This window comes from Zingiber officinale, chromosome 3A, assembly GCF_018446385.1.
Source record: "Zingiber officinale cultivar Zhangliang chromosome 3A, Zo_v1.1, whole genome shotgun sequence".
NCBI lineage: Eukaryota > Viridiplantae > Streptophyta > Magnoliopsida > Zingiberales > Zingiberaceae > Zingiber > Zingiber officinale.
In genome coordinates this window covers 21,141,379-21,158,481 of record NC_055990.1, presented here as the reverse complement: position 1 = coordinate 21,158,481, position 17,103 = coordinate 21,141,379, and the positions used below count along the sequence as shown (strand labels likewise).

At 34.3% G+C, this 17,103-nt stretch overlaps 1 protein-coding gene across 1 annotated transcript; it reads left to right on the top strand.

The window, feature by feature from the left end:
- Nucleotides 1-2,255: 2,255 nt before the first annotated feature.
- On the top strand, nt 2,256-17,030 carry LOC122051361 (ADP-ribosylation factor GTPase-activating protein AGD3-like). The gene is made up of 20 exons (XM_042612467.1): nt 2,256-2,814; nt 4,097-4,173; nt 4,793-4,893; nt 5,575-5,645; nt 7,755-7,817; nt 7,905-7,949; nt 9,983-10,048; nt 10,180-10,227; nt 10,331-10,426; nt 10,507-10,548; nt 12,181-12,396; nt 12,561-12,692; nt 12,811-13,026; nt 13,216-13,302; nt 13,373-13,702; nt 14,636-14,778; nt 14,918-15,014; nt 15,908-16,073; nt 16,149-16,404; nt 16,604-17,030. The coding sequence occupies exons 1-20, from the start codon at nt 2,770-2,772 to the stop codon at nt 16,710-16,712; spliced, it is 2,406 nt and encodes an 801-aa protein (XP_042468401.1). The 5' UTR covers nt 2,256-2,769; the 3' UTR covers nt 16,713-17,030.
- Nucleotides 17,031-17,103: the final 73 nt, after the last annotated feature.

The window sequence follows — 17,103 nt, the reverse complement described above, 5'->3', positions numbered from 1 at the left end:
ATTTGTATTTGTAGGTCATTCCTCAACTCAAAACAGGTGTTATGATATCAATTAAAGAAGTTCCATGTGTTCACAAGCGTTCCACAAGCATCTTACTTTAGCACACTGCACCTTATCTTCAAGCTTATTTTCAAAGAGAGAATTTCATAATGAAAGATAAGGACACAAATTTCTATTATTATTTCCAACATCTAAGTCAGTCTTAATATATATCAAATTCTGTGTAAATTTGTGTCAAATTCACTATGAACTTGTGTCTAAGTCTGTGCATGAAAATTCTCTTATCATTGAAAATCCTCAAGCCCTCTTATTGTTGTTTTGAAGAGGCAAATCGATGGTGTTGCTCAATTGCGATCCCAGGATTACAAACCGTTTGCTTTCAATTATAATACATTTATATTAAATTTTAATTTTTCTTATCAAGTGAAATATATAAAGTAATATTACCTCTTTTTATAAAAAAATATTTTAATTCTTAAATACTCTGTTAAATATATTATTTAAGTTCCTCAAACTTAAAGTGAATATATGATAGATCTTCTTGGTCTTCTCTTCGTTCTTTTAAATTTCTATGTTGATGTTGAAAATAAGGATTATAGAGATAAGTTGACTATGTTACACTTTTTTTATTATTTCCGTGTTAGGATTTTATGTTACATTACTTTACTTATTTCTTTACATTATTGAGTTAAAATTTTTGTCGTAATCAATGTTCTTTTACTAAGAATTCATGATTGTTCTTTGTAAATACTTCTTTCAGAATGAAATTGATTACAAATATAAATATTATTCATGGATGATTTAATAATGTAGGATGAAAAAGAATTTATATCCATAATTTTAAAATTTTCATTCATATTTTTATGTTAAAATTATAAAAAATTATGTATAAATAAAAAAGCAACAACAATAAAAAATTCAGTTTACAGCTAAAAGTCCAATTATACTTGCAAACCAAACATGTATTTAAAATTTCACATATACTTACTTTTAATTATTGATAAAAAATAATATTAAATCTATCACAAATAATGCAAACTCAAAAGAAGTCGTACTCAGAAAATAAAATTAGAATATAATTTATAATTTCACCTAAACCTTTATTATATAATAAGGACTTGCTTTTGTGTAACAGTTATATTATTATAATGTGATTTAGAGAATTAAGTCTCAAAAATAATCTCATAGGTAAATTTACATATAATTGATAGACTTTTTGTTGAGATTGTCTATTGACAGCAGTTAAGTTCACGCTCTAACTCTCCCGTTACAATGCAACGATCTGATTTAGATTAATAATAATAATAATAATAATAATAATAATTTCCCACCATTTTCTTTCTCTTTTTCCTTTGAACGGCGTCGCTGTCAATAGCTGCTTTTGTTCCCATGCTTACCCCTAAACAACATTGGGGAAAACAAATTTTTGTTGGCTAGCTTTTGCCTTGGGTGTTTTTGTCTTTTTTATTTTTTTAATATATCTTTGTTCTAAAATTTGAGAAAATAAAATTTTATTAGTCCGCCTATCTGATTAAACCCATTAATCATCATGATAATTCAATAATGGATTAAAAAAATGATAGTAAAAAAATAGAATCTATCATTCTAATCTTTTTACATAATCAATTTCATGATTACCTATGAAGAAATAAATCAAAAAGTTATAGTTGACCAATATGAAGGAGGATTTTTTTTCCTCCTCCATACTGATCAACTATAGTTAGATCCTGATTAATTCGATTTGATAAAAATTAGTGGATTAGAAAATGAAGAAGGGAGAAAGGGATGATTAATTTGATTTGTTAGAAATTTATATTGACCATCAGAATAAATCAAAAAATACAGATAGATCCTTTCAAACAATTCAACATCATAAAATTTTTAAACTCCCTCTGAAAAACATATTCGGGATAAAATTCAAAAACTTATTGTCTAAGAAGTGTACCCTACCTCTTATCATTGAACTATAGTCCCGGGACACCATGACAAGGAGATGGCAATTAATCATCATTATCAAACATAATTGAGCTTTGATTATAATGATGAAGTTTATGATAAGGAGGATCCTTTGTAGGAAATCCAAATGGAGCCCATCGAGTACAGATAAGGGTTCCCTTTCATCGATTTGATGGCTCCTTCAGTAATTTGATAGGTTAAAGCTAATTTCAACCGGTTGTTCCATTGAACGGTAACGGAAAGAAATTAGGGCCCCGGATCCTCCTCGCTGCTTGAATTCCCCCTCCAAATGCGGTCAATAATTTAATCGCGCTTGGAAGAGAAAGGAGGACAATAACAAAAAAGAAAAAGGAGCTTCCTTTTTTTCCCCTTTCCTCCTCCTCCTCCTCCCTCCTCCTCCTCACCGTTTTCTTTGCGTCCTTTTTCCTCTCCTTCGTCCTCCCGATCTCTGCGATTCTTCCCTGGACCCGTCCCGCGGACGCAGTTTTGGTTCTGGATCGACGTCGTCGATCTCCTGCGACCGAGCAATTTGGCGGCGAAGGACCGGCGTGTTCGACTTTGTGGGGGACGGGGAAGGAAGCGGATTTGGTGGAGAAAATTAGATTTTTTTTTTTTTTTATCTTTAGGTCATCTGCCGGGATCTCTGAACGCGTTCCGGTGGTAGCTCTTTCCTCATTTTGGAGAGCGTTTTTGTTCGATTTTGTGGTCTGCGGGAGAATGCCAGCGCGTGGTTCGGGTTGAGGGCGGGGTGGAGTGTGCGTCCGCGTTGATGAGGATTGACTCCGGGGAGGAAAGAAAGGTCAACGCTTCGCCATGTTCTTCGCCAAACTTGACGATTCTCCTATGTTCCGGGAGCAGGTGAGAGACTTCTTAGCTGATTCGGTCTTGATTTTATGCAAGTTGTATGGGGATTGTGGTTGATTGACTCTTGGATTTGGGAAAGGTGATTACTTTCCGGACGAAATTCTGCAATGTGGCTACTTCGTTAACGCAATTTAGCAACTTCTTGGCATTTTAGATTCTTTTGTTTCGCCGAAGGTGAAAATTAACACCTGTAGTTTTCAGCAACTTGACTATGATCATTTGTGATCCAGCAGAAATGCGGTGTTTGAAGTCAAGTCTAATCACTCCATCACTGGGTCATAATTGTTTTCACTTTTCTTCATGAGGGTTATTTTCTTCAAATTGAAGGGCCCTTGGGATAAGTTGTTCTATGTTCATCGAGTTTTGGGGAATCAAGCACAAGATCTCATACCGAGTACTTGGATAATTCAATATGGGTTCCATCTGAGTGGATGGAAATATGGTGAAAAAAAAATTAAAGGGATTGTAGATGCACATTGTGCATATGTCATAGTAATCTAGTTTCCCTTGAGGCAAAAAAATCCAGTGTGAAGGGTGACAAGAATACTCATTTAGTGCCTTAAGTAGAATTTGTTGATTAACTATCCTCGAACTGAATTTTAAGGTTCAGCCCAAGTAATGCACTGGTAGGGTACAAAGAATGTTTCAAAAATCCAATAGTGACAAAGACTCACTTAACACCATAAGTAGACTGTGGTGATTAACTATACTTGAACTGAATCCAGCTCAAGTAATGCTGTGGTATGGTACAAAGTGAGCTCTTTAGTACTAAAAAATAAGTAAACTGTAGCTAGGTTTTTGAATTTTTCTTACATGTATTAAAATTTATTATATTTTCGTTTATTTTTGAATTTTTTCATTGGTTCAAATAATACTGATTCGAATATCTTTTCAAGTGACCAATACTGATATGGCTTCCATGATCTAATAATGGCACAACCTCATAGTTTTACAAGTGCACCAAGCTCACTTCCACACTGCCCATTTTAAAATAATTCTTGCTACAGTTAGGTTTGATATATCTGATAATGAGCTTGGCTGAGAAAGAATCTGTTTGCCTTCTTGTGTTTTGCTTGCTTTGTTACAGTCCATAAACTAATTTTAGGACATAATAGGGAAAATTTACTTCTGTAACTGTTGCTCAATACAAATATTAGCTTTCGTGGTGCCTAGTCATAGCATGAATAGTAGACAACAAACAGTTCTTTGGGTTTCTGCTTTTCAATTTATTTCTTGTCTTTGTTATACTATTTACTGTTGCTCTTCTGCTTGACAGATTCAGTCACTCGAAGAAAGTGCTGAGTCATTGAGAGACAGGTGTCTAAAGTTTTACAAAGGCTGTCACAAATACACGTATGTTCATATTTACAGAAGTTGCAAGTGTCTTTTTTTAGCTGAAATTAATTAATTTTCTCATAGTAAGAATACATTAGAAGTATACTTTATCACATTTTTCGGTCTTTGGTGTTCAAAATTTCTTGCTGGCAAAATAAATTGTAGGCCTTCCTGCCCATTTTTCTGACAGTTTCCTAAATTCACAAAGTTTGATGGCAATCCTTGTACCCAATTGAAGGCCTATCCTTACCAGGACATTTATCGACTAAAAACAAAGGTTGTATAACTGTATGTTATTTTTTTTATCTGAGAACCTTCTAATCAAACTGGAAACCATCCGAAATATGATACCTATTTGACAGGCTGTCAAACTTAACCATCTGTGCCGAATGTAAAATAAACATATGTTATTTTCTCCATTTTTATCTTTGTACTATGACATTATTGGATTGCATGGCATAAAATTTGTTCTCTTATAACATTATTGGATTGCATGGCATCAATCCTTTCCTCCCATACAATGACAATGTTGGATCAGACAACAGTTGCAGTTCAACACTCAAGCCAAAGTCTTCACCATACGTTCATAGTGCCTTTTAGTTATTTTCATTCAAAATTGTTGTCTATTGCCTTGTAGTGAAGGACTTGGAGAAGGATACGATGGTGATATAGCTTTTGCAAGTTCTCTTGAAATGTTTGGAGGAGGCCATAATGACCCCATTAGTGTTGCTTTTGGAGGTCAGTATTTTAGTTGCATAATTTCCTCTTTTCTTTCATTTCTTTATTTTTCAATATTATGTGAACATTGATTGTTTTGGATATCACAAGGTGGTAGAGCTTTGCATACTGTTGAATGGAGGATAAAATCTATGTAGCTAACTCCAAATACTTGGGGCTTGCTTGGTTTGATGACGGCGAAGATGATCATGATGTCCACGTTAACGTTTCCATTCCAACTTATTTGAGCTTAAATCAGGGTCAGCCACAAGTGCTGTATTATAAAGATGTAAAATATGTAACAATATAGCCTTTTTATAGAGTTCAATTGATGGATAAAATCCATGTAGTTGATCCCAAATAATTGGCACAAAGAAGGCTTGATGATGATGATGAGCAGGAAATATATATATTTTTAAAACATTTTTTCTTCTACAGAAAATTCTGTTTGCTTGGCCTGTAATTTCCATCTTGAGGTTTTTATCTACTCTAACTTGTGAAAACTTAGCTTTGTAAGAGCTATTCGTAGCTCCTAATTTAATCATCTGATTGCAGGCTTTTCATAAGTACATATTTTTTCATGCTTGGGAATCTGACTATTTAAACAATTATTTCCTTTCCTTTTCTTTTTTATCTATGATTTTAGTGTGGTATTTTAAAATAAGAATATCCTTGTTTACTTGTATGTTATATTATTTTCAGGGCCTGTCATGACCAAGTTTACTATTGCTCTGAGAGAAATAGGCACCTACAAGGAAGTATTACGTTCCCAGGTAACCTATCTGAATAATTTTATGCAAAATTTACTTATTTGATTGGTGGTGATTGGCTCATTGTCGTGTGGTCCTCATTTAGCAAAAACACAGCTTAGTTTCTGAATTCAACCAGGATGAAAAACACCATTTTCCATTTCCCAAGTTTAGATTTACCAGGAAACCTTTTGATGCAATTGGAAAATGTTGAAAGTGGGGTAGAGCCCATTCTGTTCCAAAATGACTATCCATTTGGGAGGAGAAGTCCCTCAATAGAATGCCATGAATTGGTACAGTTATTCAGTATTCACTTGGTACTAGGGCATCAAAAGTTCGACATTAATTCATCCCCTCACGCCCATCATAGCTCAATTTATGAGTCTGATTTTCGTACCATGTTGAGGCAGGAAGGTAGTCATTTGATCCAAATTTATAGCTACTTGGGAAGGGATATCCCTCAATATAAACACTATGGACCATGGAGCTTTCAGATATCTTTAATCGTTAACTAAAAAATGGATCTCGTCAAAATAATGGAGACTATGTTTCTTGCAAAATTGTCAATCTTTAGGCTGGAGTCATTGAAATTTCTCTTTTAGGGGGAAAATGAAAGTTTGATCATCAAGTTAAGATTTTTGAATGAAGGATAAAATCATTGAATTATCCCGTTTTGTAGGCATATATGTAAGCAAACCCTACAATGTTGACCTAAGGTTTAATATGGTATTTGTTGTCCCCACGTTTTAATTGATTTTAGTATTTAGATTGATCATTTAAGCTATTATTATCCTAGTTACTCCATATTCTATGGCTATGCTGATTACTTACTAATCAATGCTTATTTGGTTTATAGTTGGGGAGTAAGACACACAGGAAAGGAAATGAGGGAAGAAAAAAAAATTGGTTACATTTTGCATACGCTCTCTTCTAAAAGAAAAAGGAGAATTATACCAGGGATACATTTCTTCGCAAGTGGAACTCTTTAATAGCATGTTAAAACTTAATTTTGCTTTCTTCTTCCTGGTATTGTATAGTTTAAGTATGACATTTATGGTTATCTACATTTAAGTAATTAGAGTATGAGGACCTTCTAATAAGAGGTTGAAGGAGACTAAGAAAACTCTAGTCAAGTCAATATAAGTAAAATATGATTTAATTGATTTGAATATTTCAAGCGACTGTGATGTAGCTATAGATAGATAGAGGTAAGGTGCATGTAGCTATCTAAATTGTTGAAGCAAACTTGGTTTCATAATGTTTATGATTATCTATGAAAGTTTTTGTAGTATGCAAATGTGTTTGCCTGATCTAAAAGTTCAATTTTTAGATCTATGTTTGATTTTTGTTCTAAGATGTGAAAATATTGACTTGACCTAACTTCATTTGAAAAAGTTAAAATGAGTTGTTTTAAAAATAATTCAAATGATTGTATTATGAATATGCAGCATTTTGTTTCTTCAGGTGTGCTTGTGTATGCACATGTAACCACATATTTCTGTAATCTTTAATTGGTTCACTCTACAAAGTCAATTGTTCACTTCAATGAATCTAACTTAATATGTTTGGAATAAATTAGAAAAGAAAATAGTTTTCTAGTTTTTTTGAAGAGTAGACAAGAAGGGAATACCAGATAGATTTTGATGAGTCAATGAAAAGAGATCCCTTACTTGAGATGCAATATTTAATGGAACTATTGTTTTATGGTTTACAATAAACTGAGACCATACTAGCATCTAGAGCCATTGAGCAACTAACTAATATATACTGGATTCACTCATTGATGCGAATAATGATGGATCTGTTCAAAATTTATTTTGCTTGGAAACTTAAATTCTACAGACGAACATAATTTTGAAAAGTTGAGGTTGGGCTGCTTGGAGTTACTTTAATTTGGATCAAATCTCTGATTTATCTTTCAAATGTGTTGGATATTTCTCCTATTAACACCTAATCTGTTCCATGATACTCTTAAGTGATTGTTTACATGATTCATGATGCTCTCCTTTCTATAGATAGTGTGCATCTTCAGTGCGCTTGTATCTTTTTTAAGTCAGATATTTTTCTTCCCTTTGCTTTTGGATTTTTATGCATACATTGTATTTTATTTGCTTATCTTGTTGATCATTCCAGATTGAACATATATTAAATGACAGATTGCTGCAATTTGTTGAAATTGATTCACATTCAGTCAAGGTACAGTAATAGTCACTAATTTCTGTGAATATATTGGTAAAATTTTCAAACCAATGTTTTCTGTACTGAAAATATCACCTGATGCAGGATGCTCGCAAGCTCTTTGACAAAGCTACCCTCCAGTATGATCAGGTTTCTTATAAGATTATGATTTGGTGTAATCATGTTGTGTTTTGTTGAGCATCATTACTTATTCCTGTGACTGCATTCAAGTATCCTTGATTTCTTTGACAGGATTAGATGGCAAATCACAATAGCCTTCTGAGTTATCAACCTTTAATCTTATTAAAGTTGTTTGTACAATGAATAATGTAGTTGTTGTACTTAATCTGGAACTGCTGCTTGGAAGTCCATAATATGTCATTGCTGTTGAATCAATTCAACAATCAAATTGCTGCAGATTAAAATGGTTACTTTATGGCAATTGGTAAACCTAAATGAAATTTTGGTTTACTTTGTTCCTATGAAGAGCAGAGAATTTACTAGTGCTCAATTTCTTATGAAAGGAAAGAGTAGCGGTTATAGATCTATACAATAGAAGATATTGCCTGGACTTCTAATCTTTATAACAAGAATCAATAGATAAAGTCAGGCCAAAGCATAATATAGAAGAATAGAGTCTATATTGAGTAATCACAACTCTCAAAAGTTATGCACAAACAATTTGACATCCATATCTGAAGATGCTTTGTAGAACTTCAGTAAGGAAGGGTGCATGCATGTTAACTATCATAAGATTGCAACAACATCCATGCATTTTGCTTAATAACTTGAGTAAGGAAGTAAGGAAGGGTGCATGCATGTTAACTATCATAAGATTGCAACAACATCCATGCATTTTGCTTAATAACTTGACTCCATGCAAACCAATAAACATGATAGTGCAAAACATCACAACTAATGTGATACATCCAGAACCACAAGTGCAACAATGGTATTGACAAAATGCAACATATCAACTACCAACAATTTAAAGGACAACACTTACAATAGTATAAACCATATCAATAAATGAATAACACTGAGCAAAGAAAAAGTGGGATCAACACCCACAAATTTGAACCACAACTAAATATACAAACTCAGTTGTTGATTACAGTAAAACCACCCTAATGCAAATTGGATGGATTCAATCTGAACAAGTTCTAAATCTCATATCGAAGAAGATCCAATGAGCCACACTAAGACATCTTGTGAGATCATGGTGGATCAACAAAAAATGGCAGTATTCAAGTCCATCAAGAACAATGCAAAGGTCGTATTTCTTAAGTCTTTCTGCTACCCTAGCTTTCAAAAAGTTTTATGTAGGTAGTATACAATGCAGTCATTGCATAACCCGTGGTATGCTAACTAATATGGTCTAACATTTTTTTATTGAAAAAATACATTTAATATATGGCAATAATGTATAATATCATGTACTAAAAACTATGAGTTTATATATACGGTATTAGATAAATTAATCAACCTAAGCAATCAATTTGTAAAATGCTCACATCTGTTGCTTTTCATTCAATTTAATCATCTTAAGAAAACAATAATCTTATATACAATATCTATATGAATCTAATCAAAAGCAATACATATAACAAAAAAATATATAACATTTAATTAATGATGTTCACCAACTGATGTGGCTTATATATATATATATATATAATTTGACCTAATGAATACATAAAATTCCCATCTTCTTTTTTTATTACTTTATTATTCCTTTTAATCTACCTTAGATATTCCTTCCATCAACATAAGATAGTTATTCTGAACTATCGAATTTGTTGTTTTTCAAAAATACTCCTTTGAGGTCACCCATCTTTTGCCTATTATTCACACAAAACCTGCAAACCAAAGATAAGAATTATGTTATTCCGGCTCAGTTCCATTCGCCGTTCCTAGCCAATTTCATTCCATGAAATAAACATTAACTTATATCATTGCTATCATCACACTACCCTTAGTATTTGGTAAATGTCAGCTTGATTTTGATTGTTTTCTTTTGCACTTTTGATATGAAGAAAATTTTCTTGTCAATGTTCTTTCTCTGGCTTATTAGAAACTTTTATTTGTAGTAGAATATGTGATATTGATATTTACAGAAATTATTCAATATGGCTTTCTCAATTTTCAATACTTAGTTTTTGTTGTTTTATTTTTTGCCACAGGCCCGTGAGAAGTATCTGTCATTGAAGAAAGGCACAAAAGCCGACATAGTGACTGTCTTAGAGGATGTAAAGACAAGACTTTACCTTATATATATTTTTTGCATTAGTCAAATTGATTTGCATTCCTGTCATCACCCTTACCTTTCTCATAGTTTATATCAAAATTTTTGAATCTAAATGTAGTTTATGTATTGTAGGAGCTCCATAATGCAAGGTCTTCATTTGAGAAGGCTCGTTTTAATCTGGTAAAAGCATGCCTGCTGATTTAGTAGTTCTCAACTTGACATTCACTTTGACTGTTCTCATGTGATATACTAATTACTAAGTTGAGATCCTTGCTATGCTCAGGTTACTGCTCTTTTTACAATTGAGTCCAAAAAGAAATTTGAGTTTTTGGAAGCTGTTAGTGGAACAATGGAGGCTCATCTTCGCTATTTCAAACAAGTACTATCTGTTTGGCAATTTATTGTGTTAATCTTCTTTGTGGATCAAATTTGCACCTTTTTCACTGGCCACTTGTGCAGGGATATGAGTTGTTACGGCAGATGGAGCCATACATCCATCAGGTTCATTCTTTATTCTTAATAAACTAACTTATTTTGTTGGTTGCCTTTTCATCTCATACTTACAAACTCCTTGATATCCAAAGATATGTTTGTGGAACTAATAGCTAAATAGCTTTTAGCCTTTGTTTGACAGGAGAAATTCACTTCTACTTGCCTGACAATTTTATATGATGAATGATTCTTTTCATATGGGTAAATAATTATTTTGGCTTTTGTTTCAAGAACCATTTAATCAGAAGTTCTAGAAGATAACTTTATGATTTTGTCTTATATTGATTGAATTGTTGATCTGAAGGTAACAATACATCTTAATTATATATGTAAGTCTCGCTGAATCCCCTTGATGAAATGTCATTGAGGGTACTAAGTGAAACACGGATTAGATAAGAAAAGGACTGTGAGTAATAAAAAGAAGTATGATTTTAATATGTAGGGATATTATTGGGCTTAGGGGACCTTTGTCCCACTTGCATCATGTGTAGACATGAGAGCTCTATAGTGCCTTGAAAGAAACATGATTATGCTTTTGGTTTCCTTATCAGCCCAGGCATTTGGAATGTTTTATTACTTGAAGGAGCACTATTGACATTTCTTTTTTTCAATAAGTAAACATGTATTAACCAAATGTAATGTACAACATCAACCTTGAACATTTTATTACGTTTGACAAAATGCCCGATCTTAGTAGATGTTCAAGGTCCTGCATACATGAATCTGTATCCTCCTGAAGATACTCTCTACATCCATGAGCTCCCTCTAAATAAGACACCTGTTCCTGGTCATCCATGTATAATGTATCATGCATGGTGCTTTTGTCCAAAGTCAATTGTGTCGATTGTGTCTCTTAAAGACTCTGAACATTCTTCTATATGTAGTCATTTCTTCCTGCATCTCTAACCAACCTTAACTTTCCTCCAAAGTACCCTGGGTTTCCTCCGCCACTGCAAAGAATGCATATTTTCTCTATAACATGTGGTAACCAGTCTCGAGTAGGTAGCCTCCCATGTGCAATCGGATATTACTCCTATTTTCAACCTAACATCTAGTGTATAACTCCTATTTTGCTATTGGTAATGGAGATTAAATGAAGCATGGAATTCTATTCCTAGATGATGACTGTGGCGTTCATTTCTCAATGTGAATCCAACCAGATTGAATTTGTTTGGGTACTGTACAAAAAGCAAACCAAACTGTGTTCCTACAAAAAAAAAAAAAAAACTAAACCCTTTGTCTTGCTGCTATTTTTCATTTGTTTTGGTTTTGAATTTAATTTGGGTTGATTCAGTTCTTTGGTTTGAACTGAATAATGGACTCTTCTAATGATGATAAATTAATGCCTTTTTTGTTTATATCTTGGCTGATGGTATGTGTCACTATGTAGATGGAATTATGATTCTAAAGATCGGGAGTCTACAATTACTAGGCTTAAACTTTTGAACAAACCATGTTTCTAAGTTGGTCGCTATTCTTCTTAGTCTTACACAACATTCTTGCTATTATGCTTGAAATTTGAATCACAGCTATGATTTAATTATTCGATCCCTTGTTTCTTTCATTCCTCATCCAGGCTCATATTTGTTATGACTTTATCTGAAACTGTCATGCCACTTTTATTTGCCTTTCTGTTGAAAGGTTCTGGCTTATGCACAACAATCAAGGGAACGGTCTAACTATGAGCATGCAGCTCTCATAGAAAGGATGCAAGAATTCAAGAGACAGATTGACCAAGAAAGTCAGTGGTCTCCAAATGGGTTAATGGACTCGTCTAATGTTGATGGTATGCAGGCCATTGCTAGAAGTTCTCACAAAATGATAGAGGCGGTGATGCAATCAGCTGCTGAGGGAAAGGTATATTGCTGGAAAAGTCCATTTTATGGCTCTAATTTATTAGCTACGTTTGTCCATATCATAAATAAGCTTAACTACAGTTATTAAACCAAACTGTTCTACTTTCAATTCTTTGTTTCTTAGTTTGCTTTCCTATTAAGATTCTGCATATTATGTTTTTGTAGGTTCAAACAATTCGCCAAGGATATCTATCAAAACGGTCATCGAACCTGAGAGGTGATTGGAAAAGAAGGTTCTTTGTACTTGATAGTCAAGGAATGCTGTATTATTACCGGAAAGAGTGGAGTAGAGCCTCTGTAGGTCTTTAATCATGATTAATTGAGGTTTATTTTGTTAGATATGCATTTATTTCTAGGACTTTATGAGTTAGCCCTTTTTAAACCTATCTATCTTTGAACCTTGTTTGCACTTCAGGGAGGTAATAATTCCATTCAAAGGGATCAGTCTGAACATGGTCCTGGATTGCTAAGCCGTTGGTTCTCTTCTCATTATCATAGCATACATGATGAGAAGTCTGTTCCGCGTCATACTGTGAATTTGCTGACATCAACTATAAAGATTGATGCTGACCAGTCAGACTTGCGGTTTTGTTTCAGAATTATTTCTCCAACAAAGAATTACACTTTGCAGGTGATGTTACCATACTGAAAAACCATTGGTAGTTTCAAGGTCATTCATTGAATTTTTTTTATCATTAGATCTAAATTTTAGAGTTTTTCTGTTGGATATTTCTGTTGTTGACTATTGTCCCTCAGGATGTAAGCCATCTCCAACTATCTTATGATACCAAATACTTGAATGCATATTTTACTAATGCAGGCAGAGAGTGCAAAGGATCAAATGGATTGGATTGAAAAAATTACAGGCGTTATTGCTTCTCTGCTTAATTCACAGTCACCTGAACAGGTCTGTAACTGAACCTTCATGAATCTTCTTGTCCTCAGAGTTTATAATAACCCCTCCATATTATTTCCAGCACCTCGCTCAGCCTACAAATATTGGCTATCATCATTCATCTAGTAGGAGCAGCTCATTTGGTAATCTTGATGATGCTGTAAATGAAGAATTAACAATGGAGAAAAACTCAGCTAGCAGGAACTTTGGATTTCATGGTAGAAGCTCACAGAATCACAGGTTCAACTCAAAGCAAGAGAGGACAATTGATGTTCTAAGAAAAGTACATGGAAATAATGTTTGTGCTGAATGTGGTGCCCCTGATCCTGACTGGGCATCCTTGAATCTTGGAGTGCTTCTCTGCATTGAGTGCTCTGGGGTTCATCGCAATCTTGGTGTGCACATCTCTAAGGTAAGAATCACTGATAATGCATATTGCACACTATGAATAAGATGTTACATTCGAAGAACAACAATTATGCAACCAACCATGCAGCATGCTGAACATATTAGACTTGTTCTTCCAATTCTTGCAATTTATCGTGTTCCATTATGGTTTCTGCCAATATGCTGCCCCAACTACATTTTGATACTGTGATTGTGTTTTTAGTAAATGGATGATGCACAACTAGTGCTGTCTTTTTTCCATATTATGTTGGTGTGCTATTGGCACATTGTTGGTGCAACATAAATGTTCTTAATTCCAACCGCGTTTGCTGTTTTGACTGGGTAAGAAATATGATACTTAAAATAAGAGATCTAAGGAAGACATATAAGCTTAAGGCAGAATATAGAGTTCAGAGGTAGAATTGGAAGTTCCTTTGCTGACCGAACTTCAACCACATTTTTTTTACTCATCTGATTTTACTGTCTAAATGAGTATTATAATCCTGTATTTCTAGTCTTCTTTTTTTTTGGCACAGTTGGTGTACCTCAATTACGAAATATTTGAAAAGTCTTGCTATGGTTTTTAAAATTCGATTACTATTCACTTAAGCATGAGCATAAGGATTTGCATGTGTATTCACATAGAAGTGGCAGGTGTTCTACATCTGCGCTTAGGATAATTTTAAACTAATAATGGCCATGAACATTCAGTAGTATTGAGATTACTATTCCATTCTTCTTTTAATGAATTATCTTATAATTTGTTCTACACAAAATAAAATTCTTTAGTCCTGTGGGATTTTGCTTTGAAGTTTATAGGAAACCGTTCTTTGATCAGTGTCAACTGTGAAGAAATACTTTTACATTGACAAAATGTTCATTGATTGTGGTACAATTCTCTATGTTTTGTAGTTTTGGCATGCCTTTGCATATTATTATCATGTTTTATTTGTTCCAGGTGAGATCTTTGACCCTTGATGTGAGAGCATGGGATCCTTCAGTTATCAACCTGTTTCAATCGTTGGGCAACACATTTGCAAACTCCATCTGGGAGGAATTGTTGCCATCATCAAGGAATGGAACATGTGAGAATGATACTAGGTAAAATTTTATCTATAGAAAGGAGGGAAAACACACACAGGCACACTTGTATATCTACTAATGTAGATGCAAAATAGAGTATGCTTATGTCACACTTTCTGGATTAAAGATAATGAAATTCCATAATCATTCCATGTAGTTCCCTTGATATTGACAAGAACCAAGAGCACATACCTATTAGCAAGCCCAGGCACCTTGATCCTATTTCAGTGAAAGAGAAGTTCATTCATTTAAAGGTACGTTCTAATTTAATTTCTACATGCACATTATTCTGCAAAAGGCGAAATCCATCATCCTTGCGGCCCCTCACAACTGCCCCACACTATTGGACGGGAGTAAATCAGGTACCGAGTAGGCCCCATGTAGGAGGGTATTTCCACGGCTTTCTCAGGATTTGACACCTGCTCAATTATGCAAATCTACCACATGGTTACCGGCTTGGCTATGTCCTGGGGCTGACATGCACATTATTGATTATATTATGGATTGATTGAAATTATCTTTTTATCATTCGATTCTTAACCTTTACATTTGGATTATCAAAATTATGAATTAGAAAAATTAAAGTCCATAGAGAACTTAAATTCTGATGAATATGTGGTTCTGGTGATGGTGGTGGTCAATATAACACTTAAATAATTACAACACAAGCATTCTATGTTGGAGATGTGCCAATAACAGTTAAGAGGATATTTATTTTAGATACAAGAATTCTATACTGCCGTACCTTGGGCATAATCAGCAGTAACTGTAGATGATTATCTTCCTATCCCTAAATGTTTGAGATGTGCTTTGTGCTTATTATTGTTCTCTTTTGATCATTTGTCGCTATATTGAAGGGAAGCCTTGGCGCAACGGTTGTTGCTTTGTGACCAAAAGGTCACAAGTTCGAATCTTGAAAATAACCTTTTGTAACGAAGCGGGTAAGGTTGCGTACAATGGATCCTTTCTCGGGACCCCGCATGGCGGGAGCTTCGTGCATCGGGCTGTCCTTTTTGATCTCATGTCGGCGTTGTTTATATGCTAGTCCCTAGTTATAGCAGTCTTGTATCTTGCCAAAGATTCTGCAGCCATTTTGAACTGAAAATTCTGTGTTCCTTTTGATTTCTTCGTGCTCCGATTCTTCCAGTATGCAGACAAGTGTTTTGTTAGTAGACCAGAGGCAAATCAGCTTCTAGTAGCACAACAGATGTGGGAGAGTGTCAATGCAAATGACAAGAAAGCAGTGTACCGCCTCATCGTAACTTTCAATGTTGATGTCAACATTACATATGAGCAAGCTTCTTTGAATTCAAGTTAAGTCCTGTGAATTTATGCTTCTGCGAGAGTGACCAACTGCATTGCTTGATTGAATATTATCTGTTTACTAGGTTATTCTCAGCAAAAGCCTTCCACCACAAGTTTTTCTAGTTCAACAAGCACAAACGACGACAGAAACGAGTTGGATGACTGTTTCCAAGGTTTCTCCCTACTTCACCTGGCTTGTTGGACAGCAGATATTGGAATGATAGAGCTCCTCATACAATATGGTGCAAACTCAAATTCTACCGACTCGAGAAGAAGGACGCCTCTTCATCATTGCATTCTCAAGGGCAGGCATTTGTTTGCTAAACTACTGCTTTCCAGGTGCTATGGCAATTCTGATTTCCTAGAATCTTGAAGTATGTCAAAGTATTTGAGATACTTCTACAGTTTGACTTCACTTTTCTAATTAGTTAAATAGGAAATGTTTTGATAATGATTAAAACATTATCAAAATGTTTTAATCATGACTAATTAAGAACTTTTTTATGTCTACTATGTTTAATGAATGATCATGATGCAGGGGAGCAGATCCACACGCGACTGACGACGATGATAAGACCCCCCTACAATATGCAATAGAAAGCGGCGACATTGACTATGAAGATCTTCTGGCCCTCTTGGATAGATAGTTCAATGGAAAGTTGGCAGACTTGCAGCTAGAAAAAGGATTTCCCAACAGCAGGTGAATTACTATCACTTGAAGCAATGCTCCGGCCTTGGAAATCTGGACAATGACTTGAATGTATACGGCGAACATATCGGCTACTGGCTTGGCCCTCAATTGTATGCAGAGTTTTGAGTTTTGCGAATTTCATTCTTCTAATTGTATCGAACTACCTGGCCTCTTCTTCAAGATTATCACGAAGTTTGTACATATTGTTATGATGGATTAGTACTAGTGTGAAGGTGTTGTAATATCAATGCAAAGTCTATGTCGATTTCGTTTACTTTCTTGTGACTCGCTATGTTTGTTTTGATGTCGAATGAGCTTGAATCTCGCGATTGAATATCTATGGCTAA

What these genes read in the sequence shown, in the direction of transcription:
- LOC122051361 (XM_042612467.1), top strand. Translation starts at nt 2,770, where the DNA reads ATGTTCTTCGCCAAACTTGACGATTCTCCTATGTTCCGGGAGCAG. An exon ending in TGGAGCCATACATCCATCAG is followed by an intron (nt 10,549 to 12,180) that starts GTTCATTCTTTA and finishes TTCTGTTGAAAG; the next exon opens with GTTCTGGCTTATGCACAACA. An exon ending in ATTCACAGTCACCTGAACAG is followed by an intron (nt 13,303 to 13,372) that starts GTCTGTAACTGA and finishes TATTATTTCCAG; the next exon opens with CACCTCGCTCAGCCTACAAA.